We start from the raw sequence: 14,563 nt of genomic DNA, 5'->3' as shown, positions 1-14,563 counted from the left end.
CCCCCCCCCCCCCCCCCCCCCCCCCCCCCCTTTCCAAAACTAAAGGCCCAGGGACTCCAAGAGAGGTGGGATCCCTCGCGGCCCAACCACACAATGGGGGCCGCTTCTCGATAGCTCGCACCCCACCCCGCAGGCCAGGGTTCGACTTCTTGGGGCCGCTTCGCTCCGCCCCTGCAGTCCTCGGGGGTGCCCTCCCTCGCTCGCGCTTCCCTCCTCCGCTGGGGAGCCGGAAAACCCGGAGCGAACCGGCCCTGCTCGGCGGCGCATGCTCAGTAGCGAGCAGGTTCAGTTCGCTAGTAGGAAGCTCGAGCGCTACACCGGCGTCGGCGGCGGCCGCGGCGGCACCTCTGGGCAGCCAGATCCTCCAACGACGACCTCGGGCCTTTCCCCTCCCCCGCTACACCCCGGCCCCGCTCCGCCCCGGCCGCTCGCGTTTCGGGGTCCCCGCTGCGCGGAGCGGGCGCCGCAGCCGAAGCGTCCCTCCACACGCCCTCCCCCCAGCCGCCGGCTGTGCCGCTGGGCCAGGCCGGGCCCGGGAGCGTAGCCCCGGCGGGCGGCGGCCGCGGCGGAGGGCAGCCCGGGGCGGCGCCGGCGGGCCGGGGAGGGGTGGGGGGCCCGGCCCCGGGGCGGTGGTGCGGGATGCCGCCGCCGCCGCCTGCGGGCTGCGTTCGCTATCCACGGCTGGTGCCCGTGTCGGGTGGGTGGCCGGGCGCGGGCCTCGCCCCTCAGCCTCCTCTCCAAGGCTAGCCCGGCCGCGCGGCGCCCCGAGGGGGCCCGGCCGTCCGGTGGGGCCGCGGCCCTGTTCGGTGCTGCGAGCTCGCCCTCTCGCGGCTCCCCGGCCCGGCCGCCGCCGCCCCTCTCCCCGCCCAGAGGCGCCCCGGGGGCACCATGCAGGCGCAGCAGCTGCCGTACGAGTTTTTCAGCGAGGAGAACGCACCCAAGTGGCGGGGGCTGCTGGTGCCGGCGCTGAAAAAGGTGAGGAGCCCGCGGGACCCTGCTTCCCGGCTTGCAGCCCCTGCGAGGGCGCGGGGCCGGGAAAGGGCTGGGGAGGCGGGGCGCGCGCAGGGCCGTCTTTCTTCCCCGTCTCGCCGCCTCCCAGAAAGGACGGCGCACACTGAGAGGTTCCCCCACACTCGCTGGCTCGGTGTTGACATTCACCCGGTGTGTGGGAAGGCCGCAGGGAGCCCGGCAGAGTTTGTCCGAATAATCCAACCTCTGAGAGGTTCCTGTCCTGCCCCTGATTCAGAGACAAGAGTTGGAGGAGGCTCCGTTTTCAGTGGAGGTCAAAGCAGGCCACTTTTCCGCCTTCTCGGTCTTACGCTGGAGCTGCTGTCAGCCTCCGGTTTTAGGTGTCCAGTATGCTGGTTTTAGTGGGCTCGAGAATGCTCTAGCCATAACGCTTGCTCTAAGTAATTGCAGAGCTCGCTCGCCAGCAGGAACATGGCCTGCTTTGCTCGCCCTCTGTAATCACTCTTCATTCCCCTGAATTTCCCCACTACTCTGGTTAACAGGGGCGGGTGCACATGCCACTTTTTTTTTTTGTTTTTGTTTTTGATTTTGTTTGTTTGTTTTTTGTTTTTGCCCCCGAGAGTTTGAGAATCTTGGTACTATCTTTTGTTTTGTTGGTTTGAATTTTTAGCCGTTTTGTGTTTCTTCACGTTTGCCACATTGTTACCTAAAGTTGTATACTCCCATCATCTGGGCTTTTAAATGTTTTAGTACATTTAGGAAATATTGCTACATTTTAAAAGTTTCTAAAGCCGCATTGTGACTTAGTATATACATTAAAACGTCAGAAACTGGTGTGTGTGAATGAACATTAAAACGGTGTTTTTTGTCCCTTTTACCTTTTTTTGTAAATACAGAGATTGCTTTACTCTAGTAGTGTTTCTTAATCCCAATTTCTTGTTGCTCAAAGAATGTTTTATGTTATGAGGCTATATTTTTACTCCTACCAAAAGTTGAGATTGTGGTGTACCTTTTGTTCTAAACATTTGCACTTTTAAAAACTGTGCCTTAAAAGGTGCCTGATGTTTCCCAAAGGCCAGCAACTTTTACTTTCCCTTTTGCCCTCCTCTCCCCCACCCCCAAGATCCTTGGAGGCTACAGTGGAAACTAGTGTGTTAGCAGGATTTGCTCTTTTTTTTTTTTTTTTTGGATATAAGTTACTGACTTTTTTCCTTAAGTGTCTGAGTAAGTAACAAACATCTCTGTGATGTTGTTTTCTAAGAAGACCAAAGAGATGCCATATTTCTTTTATACTTTATTCATTAGAAATCCCATCAGGGCTCTCACTCTTTTTTTTTTTTTTTTTTTTTTTTTTTTTTACTTTTTCTTTACCTGCAAGCTTGGCGTCTTAGCTGTAAGAGGGGAGTAGGAGGTCTCAGTCATGTTACAAGCCTGGGAGTGATGGAGGTGGAGTGGAGTGGGGAAGAGAGAAAAATTGTTGAGAACATACAAAAGAACTCATAAAACACTATCAGTTTGGGGCTGTTTTGTTTAGTAGCAAACAGCTCCTGTCCCAGGTACCATCAAGATACTTTTAGTTGAGGGTACTGTGAAGTGGTAGAAAGAGCATTGCAGGAGTTGGCAGACCAGGTCCAACTCTGCCACATTGGTGGCCCTTGCTGGTATCTTTCCACAGAAGCATTTTGTTTGGCTGGCAGGGTGCTGATTTACAGACTTTTAATGTAATTAGTTGCCAGTATTTAAAAGTGAGAGATGTCACATAAAATCCGAATTTTTGTTTTTTCTTGAAGAATGAGAAGATCTCTCCACATTTGGGCAAGACAGTGAACTGCTGGATTGGAGTGAAAGGCTTTCCTCTTCAGCCCGGGCGTGCATCTCCAGTTCACCACAGTCCCCGCCAGTCCTTGTGACCTATTTACATAAAACAGTTTCAACTTGAAACAGAGATGCCCATGCAGGACAGAAGTGCTGGGGGGAGGTGGAAGTATACACAATGTAGCTGATAAGAAAGGTTCTTCCAATTCTTTTTTGAGATAGCCACTGATGAGGACTCGAAGGCATCTACGATTTTTATTGCATATCTGGATGTGCTCTTGTTCACTCCCAGAACCTGCATTTTCAGCTGCCTGCTAGACCGTCCATGTGGACATCTCCTTATCTTGAACTCTTCCTTTAGACTTATTTTATTATTTGCAGATGTGCCCAGTTTGTGTTGTTTTACCTGAGGCTCTGTCGTCAGGTTACTCTCTTTACCTGAACTGCCCTTTGTCTGGCCTAACGCTAATTTGACCTCATTGTTTTCTCAAATCCTCAGGGCTGAGTTGGATCGTTTTTATTTTCTTTTAGTCCCAACCCTAGCACTTAACAATGAATTGTAAGTTCCTATTTACTTGTCTTCCCCATCCCTCAACTAGATTAGATGGTCCTTGAGAAAAGGAATAGTATTTTACCCTCTTCATCCTTTAGGCATGCAGTGCCTGACACCTGCTAGTAGCCACTTATGTTTGAATGAATGGGTGAAGGAACACCTCAACTAAAACCATCACCTGTCTCTGTCTCCACTGACCATTAAAAAAAAAAAATCCCTCTTGATTAATAGCTTAATTATGTTATTTGGTTCAAAATGGAGTCATCTCTGACTTCTCTCCTTTACATTACTGTCCATACCCCGGCACAGCATATAACACAATAAACATAGATTTATTTCCCTTTGACATGTCTTCTAATCTGTTACCTTCTACTCTGAGTCCTCTTTCCCAGACCACTGTATCAAAACAAAAACAAAAACAGAACGATTGATGTATTTTGAGGGTGTAGGATGAAGTGCACAGTCTTTAGCATGGAATTGATCTTGATCGGTGATTGGGCTTCATCCTGCTTTTCTGACTGGATTGCCTACCATAATCTTTCATATTCTGTATGTCTCAGCCAGACTGGACAACTGCTTTCCTGACTACGCTTAGAATGTCTCACTACATCAGTCTAAGTCCTGTCTTACCTATTGCACAAATATGTCATGCTTACTACAGACCAGGTAATGCCCTTGGCACTAGGGATTAAAAGGTAAATGACATCATCCAGAAATGACTAACTTAGAACAGGGTGGAAAGTGGCAGAGGATGCGTTTGGAGAGGAATCTGGTTTATAGAGAATTTTTGAATGTTAAACTAAGGAGTTTGAATTTTATCTTGAGGGGATGAAAGTCATTGAGGAATAGGTGAGTAACATCAGATTGGAATTTTAGAAAATTGACTTTGGTTGTAGAATAGAAAATGGATTGGAGAAAAATGACCTGAGGTAAGGAGAAAAGTTAGAAGGCTAGTTTAATAGTCCAGCCAAGAGATGATATGTGTTTGAATTAAGGGTGCATTTGAACTAGGATGGAAATGTAGGGATGGATTTTGAGAGATGTTTAAAAGGTGGAATTGGCAGGACTGAGTAACTCACTGAGTGAGTAGGGCAAATGGTAAGAAAGCAGGAAGAGTCCTAAGTTTCTGGTTTGTATTGCCTTAATCAGGACAGAGAATGAAGGAGAAGCTGTTGAAGGTGAAGACAGTGGCATAAAAACCTGAGCTTGGGACATGTTGATTTAAAAGTCCTTTTCCCTTATCCGAGTGGGCTTGTCAAGCTGGCAGTTGTTTTTTTGGTATCTGTCACTGCAGATTTGGGACTTCCAGGGGTGTAAGTAAAGCCTTACGAATGAATGGATGAAGGCTTGGGGCACCTAAGTGTCTGACTCTCGGTTTCAGCTCAGGTTTTGATCTGATAATCATGAGATCAAGCCCTTTGACAGGCTCTGAGCTCAGTGCAGAGTGGGCTTGAGAGTCCTTATCTCTCTCTACCTCTCCTCTCTCTTTCTCTCTCAAATAAATAAATAAAACTTTAAAAAAAGAATAGATGAAGCCTTTATCCATACAAAGATTTATATAGGATATTTGTGGCAGCTATATTCAGAAAAAAAAAAAAAAATGGAAACAACCCAGTATCCATTAACAGATGAATGAATAAACAGATTGTGAAATAGCCATACATTGGGATACTACTTGGTGATAAAAAGGAATGAATTATTGAGAACACATAGCAGTGTGGCTAAATCTCAAAAATAATTAAGCTGAATGAAAGCCAGGTCAAAAAGAGTATATGCTGTATAATTACATAAAATTCTGGAAATTACAAACTAATCTACAGTGACAAAAAGGTCAGTAGTTGTTTTAGGGGGAGGCTTTTATGTTCATTTCTTGATTGTGCTGATAGTTTCAGGGTTATATACATTGGTTAAAATTTAACAGATTGTACAACTCAGATATTTGCAACTTGTTGAACAAAAAACCCCTGAGGTTTGGAAAGAGTAATTTGGTTAGAGAGTTTTATGGGCTTTTTTAGAAAAAGATTTTATTTATTTATTTGATAGAAAGAGGGAGAGACAGAAAGAGAGGGAATACAAGCAGGGGGAGTGGGAGAGGGAGAAGCAGGCTTTTGGCTGGGCAGGAGCCCGATGTGGCGATCAATCCCAGGACCCTGGGAGCATGACCTGAGCCAGACGCTTAATTGAGCCAGCCAGGTGCCCCAAGAGAGTCTGCATTTTTAAACACTATGCTATGCTACCTCTAGCAGAGATGAAGGCATCCTTTTTTCTGAGATGGGAGGGAAAGAGATAAAGATGGGTTTGTAGGTTGGGGAGCCGCGAGTTCATGTTGAAACAAGAGGCAAGATTCTTGACATAGAGTGAGGAAAGAGATATGAGTAAGGAGTCTAAGAAGCATGGTCAAGTTTTGAAATTGCAGTTGTGGAGTGTGGAGAAGGAGCCAACTGCTGAGCAGTCCTGAATGTGGAGATCAGAAATTTGGAGTAGCATTCATTGGTCTGGTTATGAGATTTCCTCCAGCAGCACTCGTCAGTTCAGGTAAAGGAGCACAGAAGCACTGGTTGCAGGTGGCTGCAGTAGAGACTAAGAGGGTACCAATATTTCAGGTGATAGGAGGTAAAGCTATAAGACAGGTAGCAGGTCATGGAAGTATAAATGAAGGCTCCCATGGACTAGGAATCTTGGTGAGTTGGAAGAGGAGGGTCGTGAGAGCAGATAGGGCATTCTGATTGGAGGTGATAATTATACTTTAGGGTGTTAGGATTCCAGAGATGAGAGAAATAAGACAATTAGGAGCTCCAAAGTTGTGTATTGAATGATGGATCGGTGTATTATATATATGGATGATGGCGAAATCCACAAGGATTATGGCTTACGTTGTAGTGGAAAGGAGGACTCTGATCCAGCAGTGGCAATGAGGTGCAGAAATCATAGCAGTTAGGATGCTTCAGCGAAAGAATAAAAGTGACAACTGCTCCTGTTCCTCGTAACATGTTTTATATCACAACTGTGGGTAGAATAGGAAAAAACTTCTCACTTCATTTTAGAATATTTTTGTCTTATGATTAAGTTTTTTACCCAACATTTTATTATGAAAAGTTTTAAATATACAGAAAAGTTGAAAGAATTAAACAGTAAGACACCCATATACCCATCACCTAGATTCTATAATTTTACATTTTACTATGCAAACATAGAAATGTGCAATTTTAATAATGTAAAATGTAAATGTTAATTTACATTTTGTCACATGCCTATCCATTCCTCACTCCATCCACCAATCCATCTTACATTTTGATGCATTTCAAAGTCAGTTACAGACATCAGTACACTTTACCCCCAAACACTTCAGTATGCATGTCATTAACTAGAGTTCAGTATTTGTTTATAGTTTTTTTGTTTTTTAGGTAAAATCTGTGTGCAGTGGAATATACAAGTGTTAATTTTACCATTTAATGAGTTTTGACAAATAAAACCCAAGCCTCTATCAAGATATCAGACATTACTGTCACTCCTGAAATTTCCCTCAAGTGCCTTATCCATCAGTCCTTGCAAACGTTGTTCTGATCTTTTATCATCCTACCATAGATTAATCGTAACTATTTTCGAACATCATATTAATAGAATCATACAGCATATATTTTTGGTACGGCTTTGAGGTTGTGTTTATCAGAAATTCAGTCCTTTTTTCTGTCATAGGACTGTATCAGAGTTTGTCAAGTGGTTAGATACCTGGGAGATTTCCAGTTTGGGGCTATTATGAATAAAGTTTCCATGAAAGTTCTTATTATACAAGTTTTTTTTTGGTAGGACTGTGTTTTCATTTCTCTTGGGTAAGTACCAGGAGAAATGGCTCATAAAGTGTCTGTTTAGTTTTTCAAGAAACTGCCAGACCTTTTCTCAAAGTGGTTGTACCTTTTATATTCCCACCAGCAACTCTCATAGTTCCCATTGCTCCACATCTTTGCCAGTATTAAATGTTATCAGTCTTTAATTTTAGTCACTGTGGTGGGTGTGTAGTGGTTGTGGCTTTAATTTGCATTATCCTGGTGACTGATATTGAACACCTTTTCATGTTCTTATTGGCCATTTTTTTTTTTAAAAGATTTTATTTATTTATTAGAGAGGAGAGAGAGAGAGAGAGAGCACGCGCACAAGCAGGGGGAGTGGCAGACAGAGGGAGAGGGAGAAGCAGGCTCCCCCAGAAGCAGGGAGTCCAATGCAGGGCTCGATCCCGGAACCATGGGATCATGACCTGGGCCAAAGGCAGTTGCTTAATCAACGGAGCCACGCAGGGGCCCCTTTATTGGCCATTCTTATTTCCTTTGGACAGTCTGCATAAATCTGTTGCCCATTTTAAAATTTTGAGTTCTTTTTAGTACTGAGTTGTAAAAGTTCTTTATATATCCTGGATAACTATTTTATAAAAAAAAAAAATTTATGAATATTTTCTTCTATCCTTTGGTTTGTCTATTCATTCTCCTAATGGTGTTTTTTGATGAGCAGAGTTTTAAATATCAAGGGAGTCAAATTTATTTATTTATTTATTTATTTATTTATTTTTAAAGGTTATTGCTCTCTGTGTTTAAAGAACCCCTTGCTTGCCACCAAGTCATGAAGATAATTCTAATACTGTTTTCTAAAAACTTTATATAGGTTTAGCTTTTACCTAATCTGTGGTCCATTTCAGATTAATTATTGTTTAAAATGTAAAGTGGGAATTAAGGTTCATTTTTTATGCTGATTAGTTATTACAGAACTGTATGTTGAGATTTTTCTTTCCCTGTTGGACTGATATTTTTGTGAAAATTAAATGAATATATATCATATATATTTATGTAAATATATATCCAAACATTTGCATTCTATCCCATTGATCAGTTTATCTTTATACCAGTTTACGTTCACACTATTGGTTATTTGTAGATTTATAGTAAGTCTTGAAGTTAGATAGTGTAAATCCTCCAATTCTCTTCCTTTAAAAATACTCTTTTAGTGTATCTAGATTTGGATTTCACTATAAATTTTGAACTGTCTTGTCAGTTTGTACCAAAATATCTTGGTGAGATTTTGATTGTGATTGCTTTGTATCTATATATTGATCACTAGGGAGAACTGGCAACAATACTCAATCTTTGGGTCCACAAACATGGTATATCTCTCCATTTATTTAGAATTTTTCTTTTCGTTTCTTTTTTTTTAAGATTTTATTTGTGAGAGAGAGCACAAGCATGAGCTGGGGACAGGGCAGAGGGAGAGGGAGAAGCAGACTCCCTGCTGTGTAGAAAGCCTGGCCAGCTAGCTTGATCCCAGAACTCTGGGATCATGACCAGAGTCAAAGGCAGGCACTTAACCAACTGAGCCACCCAGGCGCCCCAAGACTTTTTAATTTCTGTCGGCAACACTTTGTAGTTTTCAATGTAGAAGTCTTACATGTCTTTGGTGAAGTTTAACCATAAATACTTTGTATTTTGATGCTATTGTAAATTGTTACAGAGTTTTCTTTTTCTTTTTTTTTTTTAAAGGTTTTATTTATTTATTTGACAGACAGAGATCACAAGTAGGCAGAGAGGCAGGCAGAGAGAGAAGAAGGGAAGCAGGCTCCCTGCTGAGCAGAGAGCCCGATGCGGGACTCGATCCCAGGACCCTGGGATCATGACCTGAGCTGAAGGCAGCGGCTTAACCCACTGAGCCACCCAGGCGCCCCAGAGTTTTCTTTTTTAAGATTTTAGTTATTTATTTTGAGAGAGAGCGCACATGGGAGCATGGTGGGGGGCAGAGGGAGAGGAAGAGGGAGAGAAGTAGACTCCCCATTGAGTGGGGAGCTCGATGGGATCATGACCTGAGCCAAAGTCAAGAGTGCAGTGCTCAAGCAACAGAGCCACCCACACGCCCCTAGAATTTTATTTTCTAATTGTTAGTCACAAATATTCAAACATAAAGCTGCTTTTCATATGTTGTTCTCATATCCTTTGATTTTGCTGGTAGTTGTAGATTCCACAGAATTTTCTGTGTAATTATGGCATCTGTAACTACAGACAATCTGATATTTATTTTTATTTTACTGGCTAGGACCTCCACCAACCTAATGTTGAATGGAAGTAGTGAGTATGGTTATCTGTTTTTTTTTTTTTTTTTAATATTTTATTTATTTATTTGACAGAGATCACAAGTAGGCAGAGAGGCAGGCAGAGAGAGGAGGAAGCAGGCTCCCTGAGGAGCAGAGAGTCCAATGTGGGGCTCGATCCCAGGACCCTGAGATCATGACCTGAGCCGAAGGCAGAGGCTTTAACCCGCTGAGCCACCCAGGCACCCCTGGTTATCTGTTTTTATAGCTAAGTTTTACAGCTGAGGAAATGGATCCTTAGAGAGGTAGACTGCTCAAGATCTTATAACTAATAAGAAATAGAATCAGGATTTGAACCCGAGTCTGTCTGGCTTCAAAAAATAACTCTTTCTACTGTACTGTATTGCTTCCTTTGAGTAGGCAGTATAATATAGTACTGTGGTGTTTTAATTGTCTTGCACCTTAGATTTTACGGAAGGAGTGCCTTAGGATAGAGGAGGCTGAATGAAGAGGGCTTTGAAACCAATGCTTTAAGCTGAGAAGTTTAGCCCTTTTACATATTAGGGCTCTGCATAGGATTACATTAGAAAAAAAAAGGTTCTGCTGCATAAAAAAGTAAGACTTTTAAGGGCGCTAGTTAATGGAAAGCTAGTGTAGACCACAAAGGAAGGGGCTGAGAAGTCAAAGTCTTGGGGTGGCAATAGGAAGCTTGGAGACTATCCTGTGTGTGTATGTGTGTGTGTGTGTTTGTCTTTATGATCGAGAACGCGCATGTGTGCAAGCAGAGGGAGCAGCAGAGGCAGAGGGAGAAGCAGGCTCCCTCTGAGAAGGGAGCCCAATGCAGGACTCTGTCCCAGGACCCCAGGACCATGACCTGAGCTGAAGGCAGTCGCTTAACCGACTGAGCCACCCATAAACACACGCTATCCTGTGTGTTTATATTTGGGTGTGACAGAAGTGATGTTTTAGGCGGAAGTGGGAGTTAGCCAGGTGAGGATGAGGAGGAAGAGTTAAATGATTTGTGGTGGCTTGGAGTGCAAGAGGAGCTCAGCATTTTAGGAGTCCTGAGTAGCTAGAGTCTGGAGCATGGGGACAGATCTTAGGATCTTTTCAAAAAGATTTTATTTATTTTGGAGAGAGAGTGTGCACACTCAAGCAGTTGGGGGAAGGGACAGAGAGAGAATGAGAGACAGAATCTCAACTAGACTCCCCACTGAGCATGGAACCTGATATCGGGCTCAGTCTCAGGACCCTGGGATCATGACCTGAGCCAAAACCAAGAGTCGGAGGCTTAACCAACTGAGCCACCCAGGTGCCCCCAGATAATGAATTTTGAAGGCTCACCGGCTGCTCTGTGGAGCATAAGTTAAATGGTGGTAGAACTGTAGTCAGGAAGGCCAGATGTAGTCAGGAAGATGAGTTGATGGCGGTTTTGACTAGGGCAACAGCTGTGGGGATGGGGAAAATTAGATTTTAGATGTAGAGGTAGACTGATGATTGAATGACAAAGTAGTGAAAGAGAGGAGTCAAGACTTATTCCTCACTTTCTGCCTTAGAGGTCTTGGTGGGAATGGGATGAAAAAGGACATACTGGGAGAGGAGCATGTTAGGTGGAGAACTAAGAAGGCTTCAGTACTCTGGTACTGAGAAAGTGTGAGAGGATTGTGTTAGGAGGGATTTACACTTTGGGGGTAGCCAAGTATGGCAAGCATGGAAGGTGTCTTTGTTGGACTGTCCTCAGGAATTACAGGCAGGTAACAACCTGAAGGCTCTGATAATGTCTTTCAAATGTCACTTCAAATACCATTTTCTCCATCAAAGCTTCCTACTACAACTCCATCCCCCAAGTAGAATGAATCTCTTAATTCACTTAGTACTTTAGACTTCAGTTGTACTATGGCAGTCTGTCCTTCAAAGTTGGGATCTGTAGCTTTGCTCTTTCTCTCTATTGAGAATTACCTGAGGTTACGAATAGGGCCCTATATTCCGTATAGCGTATTTCTTACCTATAGCAGTTGCTCAGGACACATTTGTTGAATTGCGTGTGGTTCTGAGTGTCCCCTCGAGTTGGGTGTTAGTCGAGATCTTCAACTTCAAAGGGCATTGGAATTGCCATGTTTAGTATATACCATTTTAGCAAATAGGTAAGCAAATACTCTATTTTTAGAAGTAGTTCATGGCTAGTTGTTTAAGTAGTGCTTGAACTCATCAACCCTGAGATCAAGACCCGGGGTGAGATCAAGAGTTGGACGCTTAACCAGCTGAGCCACCCAGGTGCCCCGAAATGGCGGGATTTCTTTATTAGTGTGTACTGCAAGGGAGAAGCAGATGCCAAGATGGGATTGGACGTGCAAGAAATTTATTAGAAATGCTTGCAAGAGAAAATGGGGAAGGAGTCAGGGAATGTCTTTAGACTGTGATGCAAGTCTGACTCCAAGTGAGGGAGAGAGGGAAGGGAGGAAGGAACTTGGGGTGAAAGTGTCTTACACTGCAGTGCAGTTCTAAGGAAAGTTCACCAAGGCCTCAGGAAGTTCTTGAGTGAAAGTTGCTTGTCATAGGAATTCCTCATCTCCTGGGAATAGGCCTGCTTCAGTGTGCCTGCCTGCTCATTCGCAGCCACTGAGAAGTGTGGCCTCTGCAGGAGCACGGGGATGGATTTCATAGCGTAGCCGCTGGAGTCTCCGTCGGTTGCCTTTCCTGTAGTCAGTGATCTGAGAGGCTCATAGCCAGCCAGGGTTGCCTCTGTGGCCGTACATTGCTTGATGCGGAATAATTCAGTTACAGTCTTCCCCCACTTAAAGTGCGTCCTTTGTTCCCCCCAAGTCCCTTATGCTTTAAAGAAAGATATCTTAGGGTAAGTTCTGAAAGTCAGAACTTAATTATTGTTGGTATTAATGTGCATAGTTTGTTTTTATAGCTGTCAAGCAAAGTTTGCATTTCACATTCAAGTTTATTTCATAATTAAACCTTTAATGTACAAAACCACAAACAAAGCAGTAAAGGCAAAAGAAAACAATGCAAATGATACCCTTATTACTACTACATGAACTCGTGAACCAGGAGCACTTTGGCACTACCTTGAGTAGTCCAGCCATCCAGCCACAAAGATGACTGCTTATTGATTTTCCTTTCTAGGCTTGGGCTGCCTCAGAGGCAGAGAAACACAAATCAGTACAAGAAATTCCTCATAAAGTCAAATTCTGGTAACTTCCCATTGGGGATAGGGATATACATAGGAGAAAAGTAATTTAAAGTATTGGTTTTATGGACTCTGAATTACTTATATATTATTTTTTAAAACAGATATTTTAAAAGTGTAACAGGAAGATGATTTTGAAAAAGTTTCTTTGGGGGCGCCTAGGTGGCTCAGTGGGTTAAGCCTCTGCCTTCGGCTGAGGTCATGATCTCAGGGTCCTGGGATCCAGCCCCGCATTGGACTCTCTTCCTGGCGGGGAGCCTGCTTCCCGCACTTTCTCTGCCTGCCTCTCTGCCTACTTGTGATCTCTCTCTCTCTGTCAAATAAATAAATAAAATCTTAAAAAAAAAAGTTTCTTTAATGTTGCTTTCCTGCTGATTGTGACTGGGTTTGGTTTTATTCACTAAATTTGTTGAGCACTTACTGTCTAGCAAGCATTATGGATATGCAATTCAAAATAAAACAGTTTTTCTATTATATATTTTCATATATTTTCAGATGTTTCTATGAAACTTGTATCTGGTGATAAAACAAAGTCTGTAATCTGCCCTATATGTTAAAGCATCCCAACTGCAAATGAGATTATACTTAGTATGTAGAAAGGAGTTTGCCTCTTCAGGGTTCAAAATAAATAGACATCTTGAGATAAAAAGAAAAGTTGAGTTTTTCGTTAACAAAGACTTTTTGTAATAAGCTAATAATTCTAGTTATTCTTTTATAATGCCCAAAATAAACTTTTCCCTTTCTATATAGACAAGACTCATTTTCCATTTTACTTATAATAAATCATTTGCAAGTAAATTGATTTCTGTGTATGGCCAAATAATTTGTAACGGGATTCACTTACTGATAATTATATTCACACCTGTTTTGGTTAAGGACTTTGGTAGAATTCTGATTTTTGTACATACATTTAACAACTCTTTCTCTTAATTTTAAATATATATAACGTAAAATTAGCCATTTTAACTTTTTTTAAGTGTATAATTCAGTGCCAATAACTACATTCATAGTGTTGTGCAACAGTCACCACTATCTATTTCCAAAACTTTTTCATCTCCCCAGACAGAAACTCTGTACAAATTAAGCAATAACTCTCCACTTCCCTCTCCCTCGGCCCCTGGTAACCTCTAATCCACTTTCTGCCTCTGAATTTGCCTATTCTAAATATTTCATGTAAGTGGAATCATACAAGATTTGTCCTTTTGTGTCTGACTTAGTTCACAGTATGTTTACAAGGTTCATTCATATTGTAGCATGTATCAGAATTTCATTCCTTCCTAGGATTCAGTAGTATTCCATTGTATGTTAATACCACATTTTGTTTATCCATTCATCTGTTGATGGACACTTGAGTTGTTTCTGTCTTTTTGCTGTTGTAAACAATGCTGCAAATGAACATTGGAGTACAGATATCTGAGTCCTGTTTTCAGTTCTTTTGGGTATATATCTAGAATTGGAATTGCTGGGTCATTTGGCCATGCTCTGTTTATCTTTATGAAGAACTACCATACCGTTTCCCACAGCAGCCATTTTACATTCCCACCAGTAATCCACAAAGGTTCTAATTTCTCCACATCCTCACCTATCCTTAGTTTTTGTTTTTCTTTTAAAAATTGCTATCTTAGTTGGTGTGACCTGATATCTCATTGTGTTTTTGGTTTGTATTTTCCTAATGATTAATGATACTGAGTATATTCATGTGCTTATTGGCTATTTCTGTATCTTCTTTATAGAAAATGTTTATTCGGGACACCTGGGTGGCTCAGTTGGTTAAGCAGCTGCCTTCGGCTCAGGTCATGATCCCAGCGTCCTGGGATCGAGTCCCACATCGGGCTCCTTGCTCGGCAGGGAGCCTGCTTCTCCTTCTGCCTCTGCCTGCCACTCTGTCTGCCTGTGCTCGCTCTCTCTCCCTCTTTCTCTCTGACAAATAAATAAATAAAATCTTTAAAAAAAAAAAAAAAAA

The 14,563-nt window shown here is 42.8% G+C and overlaps 1 protein-coding gene across 3 annotated transcripts in view; it reads left to right on the top strand.

The window, feature by feature from the left end:
- The first annotated feature begins 664 nt into the window (after positions 1-664).
- The window catches only part of LOC111158354 (SOS Ras/Rac guanine nucleotide exchange factor 1), a 175,767-nt gene continuing 161,868 nt past the window's right edge, over positions 665-14,563 (top strand). For 2 of the 3 annotated variants that reach the window (XM_022520337.1, XM_022520338.1), the window contains exon 1: positions 665-975. In XM_022520337.1, coding sequence (XP_022376045.1) covers positions 889-975 — 87 coding nt within the window. In that variant the 5' untranslated portion in view covers positions 665-888. The remainder of the gene's footprint in view (positions 976-14,563) is intronic. The other variant, XM_022520339.1, reaches the window with a different exon arrangement.

The sequence above is a fragment of the Enhydra lutris genome, unplaced genomic scaffold, assembly GCF_002288905.1.
Source record: "Enhydra lutris kenyoni isolate GAN:26980312 unplaced genomic scaffold, ASM228890v2 scaffoldscaffold59, whole genome shotgun sequence".
In the NCBI taxonomy this organism is placed as follows: Eukaryota; Metazoa; Chordata; class Mammalia; order Carnivora; family Mustelidae; genus Enhydra; species Enhydra lutris.
This window is presented reverse-complemented; position numbering and strand designations above follow the sequence as displayed.